The 22,914-nt window shown below is 38.4% G+C and overlaps 3 protein-coding genes and 1 pseudogene across 3 annotated transcripts; 3 read left to right on the top strand and 1 right to left on the bottom strand.

The window, feature by feature from the left end:
- Window positions 715-1,436, top strand: LOC109820789 (glycine-rich protein 2-like). Its single transcript, XM_020386987.1, is given in 4 exon segments — window positions 715-994; window positions 996-1,036; window positions 1,086-1,261; window positions 1,263-1,436. Coding segments are annotated over 4 exon segments (576 nt in total). The 5' UTR covers window positions 715-809.
- LOC109820437 lies at window positions 5,243-7,092 on the top strand. Its single transcript, XM_020386578.1, has 2 exons — window positions 5,243-5,658; window positions 5,693-7,092. The coding sequence occupies exon 2, from the start codon at window positions 5,990-5,992 to the stop codon at window positions 6,686-6,688; it is 699 nt and encodes a 232-aa protein (XP_020242167.1). The 5' UTR covers window positions 5,243-5,658; window positions 5,693-5,989; the 3' UTR covers window positions 6,689-7,092.
- On the bottom strand, window positions 12,212-15,598 carry LOC109820436 (annotated as a pseudogene).
- On the top strand, window positions 19,730-22,870 carry LOC109820435 (thaumatin-like protein 1b). Its single transcript, XM_020386577.1, has 3 exons — window positions 19,730-20,160; window positions 20,957-21,289; window positions 22,549-22,870. Exons 1-3 carry the CDS (start codon window positions 19,769-19,771, stop codon window positions 22,742-22,744), a joined length of 921 nt encoding a protein of 306 aa, XP_020242166.1. The 5' UTR covers window positions 19,730-19,768; the 3' UTR covers window positions 22,745-22,870.

Raw genomic sequence — 22,914 nt, 5'->3', positions numbered from 1 at the left:
CTCATGTTAGTTCTAATTTGTATCATATTAGTTCTAATTTATACCATGTTAGTTTTAATTTATATCATGTTACTTCTAATTTATACAATGTTAGTTCTAATTTATAGCATGTTAGTTCTAATGTATGTGATGGTTGATATATGTTTACCTCTCAATTTATGTTGGAAATAAATTTATACTATAAGGGTGGTAAGCACACCATCATGATCATAGTTATATTTTTTTTTATTTGAACCAAACATTAGAAAATGAGGGAATCTATTCACATATCATTTGTTTTCTTTTTTTTAAAGTTAAGCCAAACTACGAAAAGTGACGGAAAATATTTTCAGCTCATATTTTGATGAAATAAACACAATAAATACTTTTTATAAAAGTGAAAGAAATACAAAAAAAGAAAAAGAAAATTAGTTTTAGAAAATGAAAGAAAGGAACCAAACAATCCCAAAAGAGAAAGAGAAAGGAAAAAGTCTCATATAATTCTTATTCACTGTCATTAATCAACGATAAATACCTGTTCATGTCCCCACCAAAACCCTAAAAAAAAAAAAACTCCCAAAGGATAAGCACTAAGCCACGTACGGACAAGATCGCCCTCTTCTCACAATCCAACGGTTCAGAGTCATCTATCAAATCCGACGGTTCACCTTTCCCGAGGCCCAACCACACCCGTTCGTTTCTCTATAAAGTCACTCCATTCCCTCTCCCAAAAAATATCTCCGTCCTAGGGTTTTCCTCACCTCCTCTCTCTCCTCGGTCTCTCTCAAACCCTAGAACTAGGGTTTTCTCCGCCGCTTCTACTCGATCCAATGGCCCAGTCCAGCGATCGGTTGGAGGGGACCGTGAAGTGGTTCAACAGCACCAAGGGCTTCGGATTCATCAGCCCTAACGACGGCAGCGAGGATCTTTTCGTCCACCAGTCCTCGATCAAGTCCGATGGCTTCAGATCCCGACTGAGCAGGGCTGAGTCCGTCGAGTACATCGTCTCCGAGGGCCGACGGCCGCAAGAAGGCCGTCGACGTCACGGGCCCGATGGATCCCTGTCCAGGGCGGCGACGGTGGCGCGGAGATGGAGGATATGGCGTGGCCGTGGATCGAGAGTGGCGGGGTACGGAGCGGCGGCGGGTACGGAGGCGGCGGTTATGGGAGCGGCGGCGGTACGGAGGAGGAAGGGCGGTGGACGTGGCGGCGGCGGGCGGTGGCGGTGCTATGGCAGCGGCGGGAGGGAGGTGGAGGTGGAGGTGGTTGCTACTCCTGCGCGGCGAGAGTGGCACATGGCGAGGGCTGCCGAATGCGGCGGTGGCTACGGAGGTGGCGGGAGTACGCGAAGCGGCGGAGGCGGAGGTACGGAGCGGCGCGGCGGCCGGGGGGCGGTGGATCTTGCTACAACTGTGGGGAGCGGGCTTTGCGAGGGATGCACGGCTCCTCGGTCGTGAAGGGAGATGAATGGGTGAAAGGATCTTTTAACCCTTTTGAATCTCTAATCCTTTAATGTTTTTTTTGGGCTACTATAATTTGTTGCTGGATCATGATGCTTTTGAATTTTTGCTACTTGTGTTATGTGCTTGGTTGTTGCTGGGATGGATATATGTTCTTCTGTCTCTTAACTCATCTTTTTATATGGAAGGTTTGGTTATCACTTGATGTCTTATTCTGAATAATCATGCATTCTTCTTTACTTGTTGATTTATGTTGTTGAATGGCTGGTGCTTATATTGTTTAGCAAATTATTATGCATAAATTGAGTGGTATGATGCGGGTTTAAGTTTGCTATTACATCTAGAAAGGGTTGCCTGTTTATAAGCAGAAAAAAATATGGTGGGTGATGTGATCATGCGAACAGGACAGGATCATAGAGTTATTTGTGGGTTGTTTATGTTTTCGTTTAGTTTTTCTTGGCCTAGTGTATAATTCTTTTGTTAAGTCTATATTCTATATGCATGATCTTATTTTTGCTTGCCGTCATCTGAATTTATTTTGTAGAAATGTTTGTTCTTTGGCCATTTTTATGAGTAGATGCATTGTTTTTATTTTGCTCTATGTTTCCTATGGTTAACATGGCTCCATTTCTTCTAGGCCCTTCATTGTGTTTGCATATGTTTTTATCCTGGAATTACAAATGCCTATTCATTGCTAGTGAACAAATTAATGATACAATTGTTTGTGCATTTCTTAAAGTTTGTCAATTGTGCTCATTATAGTTTTCTTATAATTGATAAGTGTTTTTTGGAAACCTTAACAATAATATCATGTTTGTTTGTTTAGTTCGATTCAAAATGTAACTCATCATTTCATACAAATAGTTTTTGGAATTTATGAAACTATTTTTAGATTCTTCCAGTTGTCGTGCTTGTGGTTTATGTTTTGGATGATATTATATTGATTCATTGATAATCATTCATTGATAATCTACCTATTAAGGAAATAATTTCTTGTGTGTTGTAAGGTTTTGCTTGATGTTTCTTTCTCAACTTTTTATGGGGTAAATTTCATTTGGCAGACTATTTTTACCAAACTTCTGAAGGATGCATTTGGGTTTTGACATGATATTATAATGATAAGGATTATTACTCCTTACAAATTTGTTTTGCATGTGATTCATATTTCTATGGATTACTCTATTAATATTAATGAAGTGTAGTAGTTGACTGAACATATTGGAAGAATAGAATTCAGGTAGCTGACTCGAAATTATTGGGATAATTACTCCTTTTTTAATAATGTTTTTTTAAACTCAAATCTCTTTTTTGTTCTGTTTGATGTTTGATTTTCATGCTTTTTGTAAATAAATTATGTTTCTTCCTTTTTTGCCGTTTTTGTTTGGCAGCTTGTTTTTTTTCCTTTTATTATCAGTGATATATGTTTTATATTGACCTTCTAACTTCTGTACGTTTATTAACAGAATGATATGCATTGTTATCGGCACTATGTTTAAAGTTATTTTCTTATACTTGAACCTTTTATTTGTGATATACGTGTTTCATGTGAGTTCACTTTTGCTACTGTTCATTTGCTTCATTAGATTTAAATTTACTTGATACTCCACCTTCTTGTAGAGTGATGTTCCAATGTCTCTAGATTAAGCTTAAGCATGCCCAGATCTTTGGTCTAAAGACAAAACATATGTTTAGGTGAAAGAATGTAGTTTTAGCAACCTTAGCTTTTTGTGTTTTTCCCCTTTTCCCCTTGCTTTATTTTCAGCAAAATGCTCCACTTATGTAGTGGAATTTTTTTGAAGGGGTAATGCAACTTTTTAATTGACATTTTTTCTGTGAAAAATTCCTGAAGGATCCAAAATATGGGATCAATAGAAGGGATAATAATGATGGCCAATTCATTATTCAATAGGAGGGGGACACCTTACTTGTCCCTCCTATTGGTTCCATATTTTGGTTCTCCGTAGCAAAGTTTTTTTCCGCCGAAAGCTTGCTATCCACATTTTGGAGTAGCGATACGCTGTCGTAATATGCTCGACTGCTTAATCTTGCAGGTTGAGCATCTGATTTCTCCCATAAAAAGTTAGAGCATCTGAGCTTTTTGTTTTTTTTTTCTTTTTCCCTTGCTTTATTTTCAGCAAAATGCTCCGCTTATGTAGTCGAATTTTTTAAAGGGGGAATACAGCTTTTTGTTTTTTTTTCTTTTTCCCTTGCTTTATTTTCAGCAAAATGCTCCGCTTATGCAAGTTTAAGTAGTTGAGAGCTTGCTATCCACATGTTGGAGCTGGCGTAATATGCTTGACTGCTTAAACTTGCAGGTTGAGCATCTGATTTCTCTCTTTAAACTTTTTTTTTTCCTTTTGCTATAAAGCGTTGCCTGGTATATTAAAACCTTATCTACTTTTATTCTACTTGCTATAAACTGTTACCACTGATAAGAATAGGGACGGCTTAGGCGACAATTAGTGAAAAGGTCTTGAGGAATTTATGTCAAAAGTGAAAAGGTCTTGTTCTCGGCATGAGCTTTTCTTTAAGACGATGATGATAATGTGGCGACTATATATGAAGCATACGTATATTTGGCTGATGATTAAGCATATTCCTTTTTAGTCACAAGCCCTTTTAGAAACTCTCTTATTGTACGGTTGATTGAGATCTCTATATGGCCTCTTTCAATTATTTTCCCAACTTCACAAGGTTGTTTTTCTGCTTTGATTTGAAAGCCAATAGTGTGATATCTATTCATTATTCCATTTCATGAGGATTGCTCGTTTAAGAGCATGTTTTTTAGGAATTTGTCAAAGTGGCTCATAAGAGCAAGTCCAGCAAGCTCCCAGTTGGGAGTCCTAGTCATCAAGCTCTCAAGAGCTCTCAAGCATTTTGGTATAAAAAATTATAAAAATCCTCCTTGGGAGCATCTCCTTATTTTATGGAGCTCCAACAAGCTCCTAGTTAGGAGCTCCAACAATATCAAAAAAACCCCTCTTCTATTTTAATATTTTACCCATTACTTTTAATTATATATTTAAACCTCTTGTATTTTATTTCTAAGATCATCTTCAATGGCAAGGCAAAAATTGCTTTTCTCTCTCCTTCCACCTCACTTTATTCTCCTTCCACATCACTTGCCTTTTTCAATTGCCTTTCAATTCCACAACAACTAATTTTTCAAAAAGTTTTTCACTTTATCTTTCCTCCACATCACTCAATCATGATAATTAAGTAAAAAATTAAGTTTTATTTGCTTTGTCCAAATAACACAAACTCAAGCTCTATTAATAGATCTTGAAAAATAATAAATAGTGGTGAAAAAATAAAAAATTAATTTCGAGTAATTATTGATCAAAACAGTCATTTAAAAACAAGGTGAGAATAATTGTAAAAACTTTATGACACGCGGGGCCCAACAAGAAATTTAACACAAAGGCAAAATTTGCCTTTCATTGTCTTTCTCTCTCCAACTTTTTCATTTGCCTTTCAATTTGCCTTGCTATTGGATGTAATAATTTTTGAGTTGCCTTGCCATTGCACTTGGTCTAACCGTTGGATACGATCTTCGAGGGAGCGCACACGGTCTTCGAGGTAACTCGCGGCTTTCGAGGGAGCGCACACGGTCTTCGAGGTAACTCGCGGCTTTTGAGGGAACGCACATGGTCTTCGAGGTACCCTGCGAGGGAACGCACACGGTCTTCGAGGTAACTCGCGGTCTTCGAGGGAACGCACCCGGTCTTCGAGGTAGCTTCGAGGTAACGCACACGGTCTTCGAGGTAACTCGCGGTCTTCGAGGGAACGCACCCGGTCTTCGAGGTAGCTCGCGGTCTTCGAGGTAGCTCGTGGTCTTCGAGGTTGGGCACGAACTTTGAGGTATCGCAAACTTTGACCGACTGATTCCTATAAAATTCGATGCCTTCTCACCTCAACCCATCGTCTCCCAAAACAAAATGTCTAGCTCATCTAGCTCTAGCGATGATGAAATGATGAAGACGTTCTTTCTTATGGGAGCTGCTGCCGTCGAGGAAGAAGAACAAGGGAAAGGTTCAACTTCAGTTCAACACAAAAGACGTACCGTGCTCCATCGATACCGACTGGAAGGCCACAATCGGTTGTTCCAAGATTATTTTGCTGACACACCAACATATCCTCTTCATTATTTTCGTCGAAGATTCAGAATGTCGCGTTCGTTATTCCTTCGAATCCACGACGCTGTCGTCGAACATGACAAGTACTTCGTCCAAAAGAGGAATGGTGCGGGACAGTTAGGGCTATCTAGCCTTCAAAAGATTACTGCAGCTATGCGGATGCTCGCATATGGAGCATCCGCTGACGCCGTTGACGACTACGTTCGGATCGGTAAAAGTACGTCGCTTAAGAGCGTGAAGAGGTTCGTGCGATCGATTATCAACATCTTTGGGGAGGAATACATTCGTTCACCGACTAATGAAGACGTTGCACGCCTGCTCGAGGAAGGATCACAACGAGGTTTTCCTGGTATGCTTGGGAGCATCGACTACATGCACTGGGTATGAAAGAACTGTCCAACCGCCTGGCAAGGTATGTATACTGGGCATTTTCATGAACCTACAATTATTTTGGAGGCCGTAGCTAGCAAAGATCTTTGGATATGGCATGCATTCTTTGGACTGCCGGTGTCTCACAATGATCTCAATGTGCTACATCGTTCACCGGTTTTTGCACAACTTGCGGAGGGAAGAGCTTCACCGTGCAACTATACTGTTAATGGCCACGAGTACAATATGGGATACTATCTCGCAGACGGGATTTACCCAGAGTGGTCCACATTAGTGAAGACTATTCCAGCACCGCGAGGAAACAAGCATAAATACTTTGCTCAACAACAAGAGAGCGCAAGAAAAGATGTTGAGCGAGCTTTTGGCGTGTTGCAAGCTCGATTTGCGATTGTTCGTGGACCAGGACGTTTCTGGCAACCTAGTGTGCTGAAAGACATCATGACAGCTTGCATCATAATGCATAACATGATCGTTGAAGATGAACGAGATTGTCAATTGGACAACAACTTCGACTTTAATGATTCGATATCAGTCGTTGAACCTTCTCATGTGCAGACGGTGCCTCTAACCGAGTTTATCCAAAATCATCATCGGATCAGGAACACGCAAACACACAAATCACTAAAGAATGATTTGATTGAGCATCTGTGGCAGCTCAAGGGATCCATCGACGAGGATTACGTTTCTTTATGTACTGCGCCAATTTTCTTTTCAATAAAGTAGTTGTTTTCATTAAATGCCAAATTTTTCAACTTCAAGTACAATCATAAATCTAATACAAGATAATTAGGAAGAACTAATTAGGATGCGATGCGAGTACAATCATAAATCTAATACAAGATAATATATGATAATTAGGAAGAACCCTTAGACATCCACCTCTCCAATATCTCCGCCTGACGCATTTTAAAGTACTGTCGTTTAACTGGATTGAGTGTTGAGAGATCCATCTTCATGATCTCGTCATCTTGTTTGTTTTGTTTTAGCTCTAATTTTTGATTTGTGGTTTCCTTCATCCACGCGAATGCCTCTCCCATGATGGACGTAGCGGATCCAGAGTTTTCCACATTTTGTTTCCTCTTGAGCTTTGCTGCTTTCCTCCCTTCAGGCCTTACTAACACATCATCCGAGTCGATGTTCAACTCGATGGGGGTCGCTGGCATGGAATTGTTTGGTGAGGAATCAGAGTTTGTGATTCTTCTCGGCTGTGATCGAATCTTATTGTAAGATTCCATTTGTTGGATCCACTTTTGATGATGACGCAACTCAACCCAGCAATGGTCAAACACGAATGGTTTACCATAAAGAGATTGGTATAATTCTTTTACTTCTGCAGTCTACACAAGAGTTAATTTTAGAATAATCAAACATAATTAAACATATTGAATCTGAGCAAAAATAATCAAACATAATTAAATATTTACCTGGTCAATAATTCCCGTACCAGATCTTTGTCTTCCTTCAATCTGAGCAACGCACCCGCAGAACTTGTTGACAGATAGTTGAATCGTTGACCAACGGTGCATCATTTGGTTTGGTGTGCGATTCGTTGGATCGGTGGAGTATTGGATAAAGTAGTCGTTAGCTCTGTGCTAAAACTTATCTTTGTGTTGCCCCATACCTTGGATGGCGTCTTGGCTCGTGTTCAGCCAAGCAGACACAAGAAGCTTATCCTCGTGGACAGTCCAATTTTCGGACCGCGTGTAAGCCTTCTTCTTCTTTGTGGTCGGTGTTTCTTGGGATGACACTTGTTGTGTTGCCGATTGCGAGAACTCGATGGGGTTACCTTCCTCTACGACTTCTGTATAGAACGATGGGTATAAGGTTGATTCTTCACCGGTAAGAGGAGGCGAATAATAGTTTTGTGAGGGATCCATGGGATTTGTATTTGATAGGGAAATATTGAGTTTTTTTATGAGAGAGTTGTGTGGGATGATTTTTGTGTTGAAGTGAAATGAATTTATAGATGTTTTTTTACTGTTCATGATATTTTTTTAATCTTAACAGCTAAATTTTTTTAACGGGGAGAATTTTTCATCTTGTCTCCAACGGTAAATTTTTGATCAACACCATCTTCAACGGTACATTTTCCTCTCAAAAACACTGATCAACATCAATCTTCAACCGGTGCATTCTCCTGTTCAACGGTAAATTTCGCTCAACTCAAACTTCATCAACATTTTCACCTCAAATTTCGAACCAATAAAAAAAATTCCAAAAACCCTCTTCATCTCAGTTTCGACAGACCCCAAGCCCACCCCTTTTCGTCCAAACAACTCAACCCACAACCCCAACCCCACCCCTTCGACAGACCCAACCAAAACCCCAAATCCTCTCCATCGACGGCGGGGACGTCGTCGGCTTGCGGAGGCCAGTCGTCGACCTCTTCGCCACCATCATCTCCGACCAGACCAAGCCACCAGTCTCCGACCAGACCCAAGCCACCCAGTTCTCCGCTCCGAACGCCAACATCTCAACGGAAACGTCACCCAATTAAAACTTTGGGGGGGGGGGGGTGTAAAATCTGCCCAGTTCGGAGCTCCGAAGCGCTCCACAAATTTGTGGAGCGCTTGGGAGCTCGGAACTTCTCCACCGCCACGTCGGCCATAGGAGCTGGGCTTGGGAGTCCTTCAGAGCTTGCTGGAGGGGGGATAAGCAACATCCTTCGCCACGTCGGCCTTGAGAGCAGAGATCGGAGGTTGCTGGACTTGCTCTAAGCCACTAGGACATGTTTTGTAAAGATTATAAGCTGATAGATAATAAGATGGGGGTAATCCAACTTATTTTTAGTGGCTTGTAAATGTCATAGTTTGGCATAGTAAATGACCATTATACCCTTCAATTTTTAAGAAAGTTTGAAAGCTCTCTATTTTCCCGTTTCAACCCCTTTGGTCATTTTGACAATACCCTTTGGTCATTTTGTGACAACAAGGAGGGATCATAAGCCGTTTATTTGTCAAACACTTTATTATTGAACATGAATTTACTATTCAGTATCAATTATAGTACATCGATTACGTTTGGAGTGAGTATTATTTTGAATTAGTAAACCTTTATCCTTTGAAATAGAAGAGTGAAATGTTCGTTTCAAGAATTTGAGAGGGATTTAAGTCGAGACTATTTAGTCGTTNCTTGTGATCGCTTTTCGAAAGAATCCTTTCGCTTCTTGACCTTTCTAGAAGCTAAAACAGATTTATGATTGTTCCACTCACCGGACATTGTAATTTACGAGTGCCAAACGAGGGGGCAAAAAAATAAAAATAAAAAAATAAATAAATTTTGCGGGCAGACCTTGCTAAGGATGGATTCAGCACTTCCATTTCATCTATGGATAACTAAAATTTTAGGGGGTGTTTGATTACATTTCTATAAATTATAGGAAATGTTTTCCATCCAAAATTTGATTTCCTTGTATTTCATAAAAAAATTATAGGAAAAGTTTTGAGAAGTTAAAAAGTACAAATTTTTTTATTTTTTGTATTGTGCTTGTTTGGTTCAAAACAAGAAAAAGACTCATAACTTTGGGGAAAATAGCAACATTTCCTATAATTTATAGAAATGTAACCAAACATCACCAACTTTATAGAAAAGTAAGAAATTTATAGAAAAGTGTTAATAAGTTTTATTATTTAAATAATGAATGCGTCATATTTTTAAGAGATTTTCGCCCATTTTAGAAGGAAATCAATTTCTATAAATTTTGGTACTTTTCTATACTTTACAGAAAACATTTCTGTAATTCTTTTTTGAACCAAACACAGTTTGTAGAAATCTATAGAAAACTCTTAATTACAGAAATGCCATTGTTTGTACTTTTTGAGAAAACATTTCTCAAAAACAATGCAACCAAACACCCCCTTATTGGAAAGAAATAACGGGTGTGAGGTGGCGGCTGATTTGCAAGATAAGCTATGATGAGACATACATTGCTAGTAATATTAATATGTATGGACTTTACTACTATATTTCTTAGTACTCTATTTTTAGTAGCTCATTTTATGAGCAGTTACTTCATACCCATCATTCTCTTGATCATCAAGAAATAAATGAGTTTATTTTGCATCTAAAACTCAAATCTATATGCATATTTGTTGTATGACACATCATTGCCTCCTCTAGGAGTGATTATTCATTTGTTATTCAAACCCTACGCTTATCATTTTAATTCCTATTAATGCCTTGAGATTTGACACATTGTCATTGCCATTTCTAATTTAAACTAAATCTAGCCTGAACTAGTATGAACATATGTTTTTTCCAATAATGGTGGCTTGCATGTTGACAAAGATTTAAAGTTTTGAACTCAAATACTTGTGGTTTGTAGATCTACCAACTCTACAATTGTGATTTGCCGGTTGGCCGAATTTTGATTTGGCTGGTGGGCAGAAAGACATTGTGAGTATTTACTGTTAAATTCTAATCCGATACCCTTTCACAACGGCAAGCTTCAGACATGCCGTTACAATTTATAGGTGTTAATAACAAGTAGAATTAAACAAATTATTAAAAATTTAGCTCACCATATAGCCTTTTGGATTATTACATTCTAAGACCATAGCAAGTTAAACTAAATTATCCTCGCAATATTATTATTATTTTAAATGTACTAAAAATATTCTGTGAGGGGAATAACGGGCCAAGTAAATGCCGTACTTGTTTATCTGAGGCCATCTCTAGATTCATAGAAGTCCTGGTGCGGGCTGTGTAAAAATGAGCAATACACTTGTCGGCCCAAGTCCTACTTTGAACCTTAAAATGCTAAATCCAGATCAAATACTTTTGAAGACCAAAAAAAATTAAAGAACAAGAGAAAGCATATCTTCTGACAAATCTGATGTCATTTGTTACATTTAGGGCTGTTTGGTTCGCTATTATAAGGGGTGGAAAACTCAGAAAACCCCTTCACGTCAGATTTTTAGCCCTCCACGTTAGTTTTTTTTATTTCCGTTCATTTCTTTGTGCTGCTTTGGTTCGCTCGAATGGAAGAGGGAAAACTCTGTTGAAATCGTCACCAGCTCAGATTTTTTTCCCTCTCCGATTTCCTTCCCCAACCGAGTGAAATTGATGAAAACTCTGCCACGTCAGATTTTTTTCCTTCTCTGCTTTATTTACAAAAGTTTTCCTTTTTTTTTCTATGCAAACCAAACACAAAAAAAATAAATACATTGGTTTCTCATCATTTTTTATATGCGAACCAAAGCAAAACAATCTATTTCTTAAAAAAAATTTGGAAAACTCAAAACTTATATTTCTTTACATGGAATTGCATTTCCCTATATCAAGAAACGAACCAAACAGCCCCTTAAAAATAAAAAACATTATTGTCAAATTATAGTCATAAACAAAAAGGCAACCAATCAATGACCATTATTCTATATAAACATGGCTTGTTTACAAAGATCATTCTTGGAAAGTCAACGTTTCGCCCGTGTACAAGGCTCTCCCAAAAGGAACTCTAGACATGTGCTCTCATGTTTATCTTATACATTCAAATCTTTATATTGAAATCTACTCTTCTATATAAATGGGAGAACCCAAAATTTTACTATTCATAATGCAGTAAATGATATAACATTATTTACTGTAGCATTATTACTGTAGTAACCATGGAACTGGATACCGCAACATTTTTTTGAAAAAAAAATGTCGCTGTAGCACACAGGAATAATGTAGCATTTAAAAAAATCTGTAACAGAGGCTATAACTGTAGCAACCCCAAAAAGCACTGTAGCCATTTTAAAACTCTGGGAGTACTTGCTGTAGCAAAAAAGGAGGGGGGTGGTGGTGTGGAAGTGGGTGGGGGGGGTTACGGCGCGCCCCCGGACGGGGCGCCCGGGGTATGCTGTGTTTGCACACTGCAATTCTGATGGTATCATCTTCTCTACTCAATAGTGAAATATAAATATCCTACCTCATTGCACATTATATGATGTACCGCTCATCTTTCCACAATTCTACAAAATATAGAATGGATACCAAGACTTATGCTAGCTGTTATATACCAAAATAGTCACTAATGTATGTCAAAATATTCTTGTAGCGAAACAGAAAGACAAGCAAAAGCAGAAAACATTGAATTGAATCATCTAAGTTTGCGCTTCAAGTTAAACTCATAGGATTCTCTCCAAAGCCAATTAAAAACAATTGAATCTTACAGATTTGATACTCCATCTCATCACAATTCTCTACGAAACTATTTGACATTTTGTATTTATTTATATGCATTAGCCCGCAGAGCCCACGTGGTTATCCTCTCAAAGCATGCGAGTATCCAAGATTAAATCGATAATTAATCCTAAATTGTACAATTAAACCCAAACCCTATTAATTAAATATACCACCGACCAAATGAATCCACATCCATTACTCTTCCCATTAAATATCGCATTTCTTTTATCTTCCATTTTCAGTATCTGTTCAGCTTCAGCAAGAACCCTGCAAGGCTTAAAAACTTCTGGCTACGACTTTTATATCCACCCTCGGTTATTTTCCATAAGGACAAAATTGGAAAGTTAACGGACGGTGGATCTGGGCCCATTGGCGTGGAAATAAATTAAATTAGGCCCATGAAATAGGACGAAAGTGACAAAATAGTTAAGGGGAGTAATCGGATGAACATGGGAGAGGCATGGGCCGCATGGCTGATGAAATCTTGTCCACCCAAAAACACCATAGTTTCATTAACATTAATAAGTGGGGCCTTGGATCCATGCTGATGATTCTCTCCTGATGACTTTACACTGCAAAAAAAAAAGAGAAAAAAAAATAAAAAAAATAAGGCAGTAGCTTATTTAACGAGTGAATAAATTTATGCGATGCTTGAGAAGTAGGAATTTGTTATGGTAGTAACGATCGATGCAGGATAGCATATACACGCTAGATTCTGTTTTCATCGATTTTTCATTTTTGTATTCGTTTGTTTTATCAATAACCTCAGTAATATTGATATGATGTTCTCATTATATTGTTATAGATCAAATCAGAGATGGAACACAACATTCTTGCTGATAGATCCCTTGCAGTTCTAATGTTGTAGACGAAACCCCATGTGAATGCATGTTTGGAGATAACTCCAAAAAATCACTTAGGGGGTCTATCTGCAACAACAAAACTAAAAGGGATCTATTTTCACTAAATTATTCCATATCATTATTATTACTTACTAGGTATATACGGAAGTAGAGGGCTTGAAGGTCAAAAAATATTAATGGTAAAGTACAAAGAGGGATTAATTTTTTTTTAAAAAAACCCTTCTATCGATCTGAATTCTTAATTTCTAGGGTACCGGGACTCCATCAGGTTCAAAGACCCATAATAGTTAGAAAACTCTCATTTTCAACTACCCATATGATGATGATCACTCCTCCTCATGCAAGGTTGACATAAAACTCAAATAACTTTTTCCCTAAAAAACTATTATGGTAGGTTACAATCCACGTCATCAACTTTATTCTACAAGGAACTTGGCCAACCTCATTCGACTTCATCATCTGTTTGTTTCCATGGGAGGAGGAGTCCTTTATGGCGAGATCATCGCGTTAGCTGACAACCTAAAGTTACTCCCTAAATTAATCTTCAAATTACTTGTGCTACTCTCAATTTTCACATGATAGTGTATTTACTTTATTGAGAAAATTACATACAACCCTTGTCTATAACTTATTTGCATGATTCGGATCCTCTCGACAAACTAAAAAGTAGTGGAGGGACCACTACATAATTAGAATCATTAATTATCTAGTTGATGGTTGTGATTTTTTCTTTGAGTGCAAATTAGGAATGAGTGCAATACACGAGGGTATGGTGAGTGTTAGATTTAGATTATATCATAACCGCCTACTAAGTAATTAACTATTGAGATTAAAAGTAGTGGTCTCTCCACTACTTTTTTATAGTGGAGAGGATCCAAATTCTATTTACAGTTACTGGAATAAAAAAGAGCTATTTTCTTACAAATGTTCGTTCAGTTCTTTTCATTATTAACAAGTTTAATATTACATAAAAGTTTTTTTAATAAATGGCTATGTAATCGTTTATACTATTTATATATATATTTTTTAGTATTGGCTTCGCATAAGATGACGATCGAGAATCTAAAAATAACTTAATGGAAAAAGTGTTATTTTACGGATAAGTTCAATAAATAAACGCTATTTTTAAAAATAATTATATATATAAAAGAGTGACCAGTGTGCTTCTCCTCCTATAATTGAAACACATCCAATCTCCTATATTGCAGATCATAGTCATGTGTAATATTAAGAATAATATACTAATTAATCGAAGTCGTGAAGGGAGACATCTGCGATGCCCATTGATAAAATGAGTTTTTTTTCCTTTAATAAATTGCTCATATATCTAAGTTTCTACTAATTAAACGCTTGAACGTATACCTCATGGTACTCGGGCAGAACGTAACGGCGTAACCGCTGGCCCCCGCGCAAGTGAAGGTCGAAGTCAGATCATCGTACGCGTAGCTATACGCCCTCGGGCACGCGTTCTTGAACAACTGCGAGTACGAGCTCGGCGTGCAGGTGGTCGGGCTCCCGAACGACCCGCTGCAGCAGAGCTCCGGCGACCCGAACGCCTCGCACGCGCTCTTGCACGCGACGACGGTCCCTCCGTCGCCCCCCAAAACCCTCAAATCCCCCGGACAAATCCCGTTCAAGTCGACGAGGCAGCCTGTTGCCCCGCACCCGTTTCCTGTTGGAGAAGTCGAACTTGATTAGTAATCTTCGTGACTTTAAAGAAAATGAGAGGGTGTAATGTGCTGCCACCGTCATCAGAGGACGCTTCTATCGATGACGACGATTCTTAAAGTCCCTCTGACTAAATTAACTTAAAACTTTAATGTTGTGATGAGAATTGATGGTTATCATTTTATATTTTAACAACCATAATTGCGGAGGTAAATTAGTCTGACTATCCCTTTTGGGATCTATTTTTTTTTCTAGAGTAGGACTCCTATACGAAGCCTTCTATATATAAGACAAATGTTTTCATTTGTGTAAGTACTATTAGGAGAACAAAGCATCGATATCCAAGCACATTATTTCTCGTAGACTATATTGAGTAAAGTTCGAACAAACTTAAGTTGATAAAGAACTTATTAAGTTTGTTTTGGGAGTCGTATTAACATGTTTAAAGATATATATCTTTGCTATGCGCGCCTTGATTTGTATAATACGATAGTGAGAACCTCAAAATAAAAAATAAATAAATAAGAAAATTGGTGGAGAAAATCTCCTATCCACTTAGAGTTTACACAAGCCTTAATTGATTACATTTGATCCATAATTTAAGCTTACCGCCACCGCCTTGTGGGACCACCAACATGGGCACGTTGAAGCCATCAACGAGGCTGACATCATAAAAATCGAGGCCAGCATTGCCGTTGAGGGTGAACTCGGCGAGGGTGGCCGGCGGTACCGCTCCGTTGCCGTTGCAGTCGACGGACCCAAGAAGGGGGCGGTGCCGGCGTTGGAGAGGATCCCGGGCCAGACCGTGTAGGGGCAGTTGTTGGTGAAGGTGAAGGAGGTGGAGGTGGTTGTCGGGGGTTTCGAGAGGAGGAGGAGGAGGAGGAGAGGAGGGAGGAGGAGTGAGAGAGATTTTGCCATTGTGAGGGGAGAGAGAGAGAGAGAGGTTTAGAGAGAGAGAGAGAGATGGTTTATTTATAAGAGGGGGGATAAGAAGTTGTTAGGGAAAATATTTTAATTAAATTTAGGAGTAGATCCTGGTTAACTAAATTAAGTTGTGTTAGGACTGCGTTTCATGGTAAGAAGGAAAGCACGTGACAGGTGAGAGAGAGAGAGAGAGAGGGAGACGGAGGGAAAGGAGGTTGGGGTGTTGGTTTTTTAGGAAGTGAATTTGGAATTTTTTTTTCCTGGGGGACTGTTTCTTTATAAATCTGTGATTGGTGAGAGATTAGTCGGGGAAATTTTGCTAGTTTTGTTTAAAAATTTGTAATTAATGGACTTTTGTTAGCGGGTTTGGGAAATTGTGCTGGCTGATGCTAGTATCAGTATTCAATAGTAACAAGAGCCTGTAGAGATGAACGGGATGTTTGTTTCCAAATGATCAAGGGAGAAAAAAGAAAGGTCGATTTCATAGATTGCAACCGACAAAACTTTAGCTTAAAACGTTTGTAGATCGGATATGAAGTCCAGTATTCTTTCCCAGTTCTACGAAAGAAAACCGTAATCCATTGTTACTCTTTTTTTTTTTTTTTTTTTTTTTGGGGGGAGGGGGGGGGGGGCGGGGGGGGGGTGTTGGCGTGGCGTGCGGAGGAGAAATTGCTCTATGTTAGTTAAAGGGTCACGGTGGAGACAAGGTGCAAATTTGGGACAGGATAAAGGACAGGGTCCTTGTGTTGGCTCTCCTCGGAGCAAGAACACATGCGAAGCCAAAAAAAAAAAGAAGCAAATCTGGAGACATTGTGACTCAGATGATGAAGATTGCTGAGACTCGAAAGCCATTGAACTCACAAGCATGGCGACCAAAGCAACTTCACACATGGCATGGCTCTTTTTTTTCGCAACAACATATCGTGCTGATCGAAAACGAAATCGGTGAAGACTAGGATTCAGTTATAAAAAAAGTTTTATTCCGAAAGTGAACTGAACCAATTTGTTTTGAAAAACAGAAAAAGAAAAGAGAAGATCTTCTCATTTCCCCTATTTCTCTATGTAAACGTGAGCCAGTGACTCATTTATATAACAAATTATTTATTATAATGATTTTAGTTATCCCTAGTATATATATCTTCTTTGTTTGGGGGGACCAAAATGATGGCTGAGTCAAAGAGTGAGGGTTTAGTTTGGTACTGCTGGAGCTTATAAGTTTACACAAGCAACTTGTATAAACTGCTAAAATAGTTATTTGGTAATCAAATATAAAAAAGTGCTTAAAAAGACACTTAAGTTATTTGATAGTATTGTGCTTAATGATCATTGGTAAAAGATAAAAAATACATATGATAAATAAACCAAAAAATAAAACAAAAATCTACTTTAAAAAGTATCTTAAGTTTGCTTCTAAAAGCATATCCTTAAAAGCAGAAGAAATTTTAATAAGCATGTCAAAAAAATTTCGCTAAAGACCGTTATTAGGTGCTTTTTGAAAAAAATGAACGGAAGCACCCTAAAAAAATAATACCAAACTTTCCCTTAGTCTTACTTCATTATTCTTTGTCATACATCTATTCTTTCTTACCAAAATTATCCCTTCAAAATTTCCAAACACCCAATATCTTATAATCAATAAAAATTTCAAAATTATTAAGCGTCCATAAAAATTTCTCTTCTGAAAAGTATGATAAATTCTTCCTTTATAAGCAAAAGGAAAGACAATGCACATCCAAAATCCTACTGTGACAGAAAAGAAATGAAAAGAAAGACAATGCCCATAGTAAAAGAGATTTCATTTCTAGTGCTTCAGAGTAGGGACACAAGGAAATCAAAGGAGGGTTGGTCCGGCCCAATTAATGGAGAGGGGTGCAGGCTATTTGAGGCCCAACTATAAGCATCACGGCTCTAGGGTCAAGACTACAATTGATACTCGGGATGGAATATTTAAAAATACAAATATAAAATTTGGTTTTCAAATTGAAAATATGCACCATTCGTCGTTATGGAGGAAAGCATAGTGGCATAACTCAGTTACTCAAATGACGTCCCCTTTTAAATACGAGGTACTAAACAGAGAACCCTCCACGTTCCACTGAAAAAAAACCTAAACAATGTGAGGGGTTTAGTTGTTTAATCCAAACACCCTCTTTCTGTGCTTATATTAGAGAAGAGACGCATTTGAAGATGCAAATGGATAACGAAAAAAAATGCGAGGTTCAAATTAATTGCAAACATAAGACATGTGACTGGGATAGCCACTGTGTATGAATCAGATAAGTTCACTTAGAAAACTCTGTGCCTAAAATATTCAAACTTGAGACTCTATGAGCCTTTAAAGCTTGAAAGTTTGATATATATATATATCGGTTTTTCTATAGAGTGCCCTTGGGCACTCTATAAGAGAGGAGAGAGATAGAGAGAAATGAATGAAGAGAGGATCCCAATGCAAATCAGGGCCCCCCCCTCCTCATTCATTTCTCTTTATCTCTCTCCTCTCTTATAGAGTGCCCAAGGGCACTCTATAGAAAAACCGTATATATATATAGTATCATTGTCATACGAGGAGATTTCCCTCTTTGTGGCTTATGTGACACAATCCGCACCATCCTCATAAAGTAAGCATAAATCCCCACCAACTCACACACTCTCTCCTACTTTATGAGGATGATGGAGATTATGCCACATAGACGTCAAGGAGGAAATCTCCTCCTATGACAAGGATACTCATTAATCTCATATATATAACTCTCTACTGCGCATATGCTTTCCGAGTAAAGAAAAAAGTAGTGGGGATGATGAGGGAAATGCTTTTGTAAATAAAGGAATGTGAAGGATTTGGCTCATCTAGAGTCTATCGGAAAGTTTTTATCCCTTATCCGATTCATTAATACAGCTTTACACGAGAAAAGCTTGGAGAGCATAATATATGTCATATGTTCTATGGTTAATGGTTTGAATCCTAATATGCATATATTTTAGTGCCATTGCTTTAAAACTCACCCTTTTTTCCCTTCTTTTCTGTTTGAGAATGAAAAAGCCTCCTGTTTGGTTGTTTGTTAAGCTTTTAGAAATTTCAAAAATGCCCTTACAGCTTGAAAAGAAAAAGAAAAGAAGAGAAAATACTTTCGCTCTTGCAAAAAAACGACGGAAATGTCATTGCACTTGAGAAAATCAACATAAATGTCATCGCCTTTGAAAATCAACATAAAAACATTATCATATTTTTATGTCATGTGTGTAGTCCTATCCAAACGGGCGGCCCGGTCCGTCCCAAATTTCCGGGTCTAGACGGGGCAAATGCCTAGCCTAGATCCGGACCCGGGTTGTCTGGGCCGGGCTTGGGTCCGGGCCAAACCGTGCTGGCCCGGATTGTTTTTTGATTTTTTAGCTAAAATTTGATAAAAAATTTAGATTAATCTTATTATATCTATATACGTATGTATTAATATATACTTACATACTAGTATATAGTTATATATTATATGTAAGTATATATAAGTATACATTAATAACCATATCATACTATAATTATATATAGTATACATTAGAAATGTATATGTAAGTATATTAAGCATATATTAATGATTATATCATGCTACGATTATATATATAAAAATATAATTATAAATATATATAATCGGACGAGGCTAGTCCAGATAGAGCTTCACCACCTCGGTCCGGACCCGGGCTCGAAGCCAAGCGAGCCTGGGGTTCCGACCCGAAGCGCATGTGGACGCCCTACACGCGTGCATCACCTGCACCAGAATTTCTAGAATAGAATGAAATATTTCAGACTCACCCCCACTTGACATTTCAGTTTACAGCTGAGCCGTCGGTCAATCAATTTTGTAACTGGTTCAAAATTGAGAGCTGTACCTGCTTAATTCCTCGCTTTGATTTCAGCCACTTGCACAAAAATTTTCAGCGGTCGAACTCCATCACAAAGGTCTGTCACGTGTCCCATCAACTAAAAAAACTACAAAACCCCAATTTTGTATTTTATCCAATCCCTCCAAAGTTAGTTGCACTCCCATTTGTCACTACCATCATTTTATGGCCCCATCAATTCCTCCGCTTCCAGCACCTCGCCCTCTCTTAAGTAACCCCCCACCCCCACCCCCCCACAAAACAAATCCTTCATTCTCTCATCTCCTCCTCAATTCTCAAATACTCAACCATGACTCAATTCCTCCTCCTCCTCCTCCTCCTCCTCCTTTGTACAGAAAGAGTTCTATCTTCCACCTTCACTATAGTGAACGAGTGTGACTATACAGTTTGGCCCGGCGTGCTGTCGAATGCCGGCAGCGACCCGATGGGGTGCACGGGCTTTGTTCTGAATGCCGGTGAGACCCGGACGTTGAAGGCTCCGTCGGGCTGGGCTGGGCGGTTCTGGGCGCGAGCCGGATGCACATTTGATGGATCGGGTCGGGGGAATTGTACCACCGGGGATTGCGGGTCGAATCAGATTGAGTGTAATGGCGCCGGAGCTACGCCTCCGGCGACGTTGGCGGAGTTTAAGCTTGACGGGGATGATGGGAAGGATTTTTATGATGTTAGCCTTGTTGATGGGTACGTGAGTTTAATTGGTATTTTGGGTTACTTGCATTTTTTCGAGAAGTAAGGGGGTAAGTTGCATATATACCGAGTGCAACATATTTATATATTCTTAGGGGCTGTTTTGGCAACTCATTAAAACTATGCCAAGTAGATTAATCCATTTTGTGTTTGGGAAAAGTCCGACTAGAATTGGCCTAGACTTTTCTTAAGCTATTTTCAGCTGTTAAAACCAGGCCAGAATTGATCTTCCCCCGATCTCGACCAACTCTGGCCTGGCTTTTGTTGGGTTGCTAAACAAAGCCTTTTAACTTTTTTTTTTTAATTAGAATATCCTAACAGAATTATCTCTCCTTTTTACGTGTACTTGTACTACAATTGGGATAGTTGAATCTGAACCCTCCTTTCATTACTTTTGAATGGCTGAGATCCAATATAAAATGTTACAGTCATCTCACTTGGATGGTCGAATCACAACTGTTCTTTTAATTATTATGAATGGTTAAGATTCAATCATTCTCTAATGTAGATATCAGAATATCTGCTCCCATGCAGAATGATTCCCGCTGATTTTTGTTTCATATATTTAACTCTCATAAAACAAGAATCAACATATTGAAATATTAATTAGAGAATCTCCTCGTTACGTTTGCGTGATAGATACAACCACCAAAAGTATTATTTTTTCAAGATCAGAAGCTTAATTAATGTGCCAATAATTTTTTTTAGAGATAATGAATAGGTAACTCCATAATAAATGCATAATATATGGGATGTGTATGCATTAACCCCTTTTTACTTCTACTATTAGGTACAACATGCCGGTGCTCGTGGTTGCTAACGGCGGCACCGGCGTGTGCGCAGCCACCGGATGTGCGGCCGATCTGAACCGTCAATGTCCTAATGAACTTAAACTAGCGGCTGGAGATGGATGCCGGAGTGCCTGCGAGGCGTTCGGTACGCCGAAGTACTGCTGCAGCGGCGAGTTTGCGAACCCGAACACGTGTCAGCCATCCGTGTACTCTGAGATGTTCAAATCTGCGTGTCCGAGATCTTACAGTTATGCGTATGATGATGCTACGTCCACCTTCACTTGCTCTGGTGCTGATTACACCATCACATTTTGCCCTGATTCAGTGCCAAGGTAAGGTAGAAAAACTAAAAGTTCAAGAAAGTTTTAGATTTTAGGGAGTTGAAAATGTTTATGTTAGATGATAAAAAGATATCTTTCTTAAGAATGCTTTTAATGATTTGTAGGATGTGTCAGGCATTTATCTTGATTTGACCGACAAAAAGATATTTCAAAAACACTTTTGATGATTTGGGGGCGGCGTGTCATGCCAGCCGTATATTTTGATTTGACGACAGAAAGATATTTTTAAAAACACTTCTTATAATTTGAAGGATGTCTCACACCATACATCTAGTCAATATGTTACTGACGTAATACATATAGACTTGATCATTAATATATCCTAGCGAGACAAAAAAGACCATTAATTAATATGTTTTGACCATAGTTGACTTTTTGATAATGGAATATTCAAGAGATAAATATCTAAAACATCGAAAAATCCCTTTTTTTTCCTGATGATCAAATTGTATGAAGAAGCAACAGAGCACTCTTTTTCATAAGCTAAAAAAACTCGACTATCAAGATCATTAACAATATGTATTGATCATCCCCGACATTTTGATAAAAGCCGGTGTATAATTCTACTTACGGAAATATTTGAGAGATGAATATCTAAAATATCTAAAATCCCTCTTTTTTCCCCCCTTCTAATGATCAAACTGTATGAAAAAGCAGCAGAGCACTCTTTTTAAACTAAATAAAATCTCAGCTATTCTTTAAAATTATCTCACAAATGGCTTTTTAAAAGCATCAACTAATGAAGAATCGGTTTTATGCTTTGTGCCTCTGCACTTTTGGACGTGCTGCTGACCTTTGACGTGACCAAATTGACTCTCTTGATTCAACTAAGCAAGACAAATTTGCACATATGGTGCTTAATTTCATGTCATAATTCTACCTCACTGAGGAATCAAATATGTCTCATAAACTACCTCACTTAGTAACGAGGGGCATTATAGGCAGACAAGACTTATTTTTTGCTCGTAGTAATAAAGTTGCTAGTTGAGATAAAACTAGTTAAAAGGAGGGAAGATAAAGTAGTAGCAGGTATTCTTCCTCCTTTCCAACTTTTCCTTCTTTTTTTTTTCACACCACCACCAATATTGTCTGCTTTCCACATTTGGAAAATTTAGTTGGGCGTATCTTTTGTTAGTAACTTTTTTTCTTTTGATTAGAACGCTAAATCGATTACTCGATAATTTTTATCTCATGATATATAGGAAATTTAATTTAAATATTTTGGTATTCTTGTAATTTTCTTTTCGCAGCCAGCCATCGACGAAAGCTCCTTCTCCAAAGAAGAAAGGAGTGTTTCTTCAAGATGACTCGTGGCTTGCAAGCTTGGCCATCGGGGATGCAAGCCCTAAGATGATGAAATGGAGAAACCATTTCCTTCGACAAGCAGCACCAACGGTCATAACTGTTAGTTTTAGCGCCCTACTGCTACTCCGCCTCGAGAATTGAAATTTCATTATGTGTGTAATACTCCAGATGATATTTAAAATTCCAGTCCCAATTTAGTTTCATCTTCTGGTGATTTTAGACTAGAAATCTGTTCTTCAACTTTTTAAGTGTAAACAAACTGGTTCCAGATGAAGTGAGGTGTACATTCAGCCAAAGTTCAAAGAACAAAG

Source organism: Asparagus officinalis, chromosome 8 (assembly GCF_001876935.1).
Source record: "Asparagus officinalis chromosome 8, Aspof.V1, whole genome shotgun sequence".
In the NCBI taxonomy this organism is placed as follows: domain Eukaryota; kingdom Viridiplantae; phylum Streptophyta; class Magnoliopsida; order Asparagales; family Asparagaceae; genus Asparagus; species Asparagus officinalis.
The sequence above is the reverse complement of the archived record's forward strand: the minus strand, read 5'-3'. Positions and strand labels throughout refer to the sequence as shown.

Excerpts from the sequence above, each read along its gene's own strand:
- LOC109820437 (XM_020386578.1), top strand. The coding sequence starts at position 5,990 with ATGTATACTGGGCATTTTCATGAACCTACAATTATTTTGGAGGCCGTA.
- LOC109820435 (XM_020386577.1), top strand. The coding sequence starts at position 19,769 with ATGACTCAATTCCTCCTCCTCCTCCTCCTCCTCCTCCTTTGTACAGAA. Across the intron at positions 20,161-20,956 it reads GATGTTAGCCTTGTTGATGG|GTACAACATGCCGGTGCTCG; the intron begins GTACGTGAGTTT and ends TTCTACTATTAG. Across the intron at positions 21,290-22,548 it reads TGCCCTGATTCAGTGCCAAG|CCAGCCATCGACGAAAGCTC; the intron begins GTAAGGTAGAAA and ends TTCTTTTCGCAG.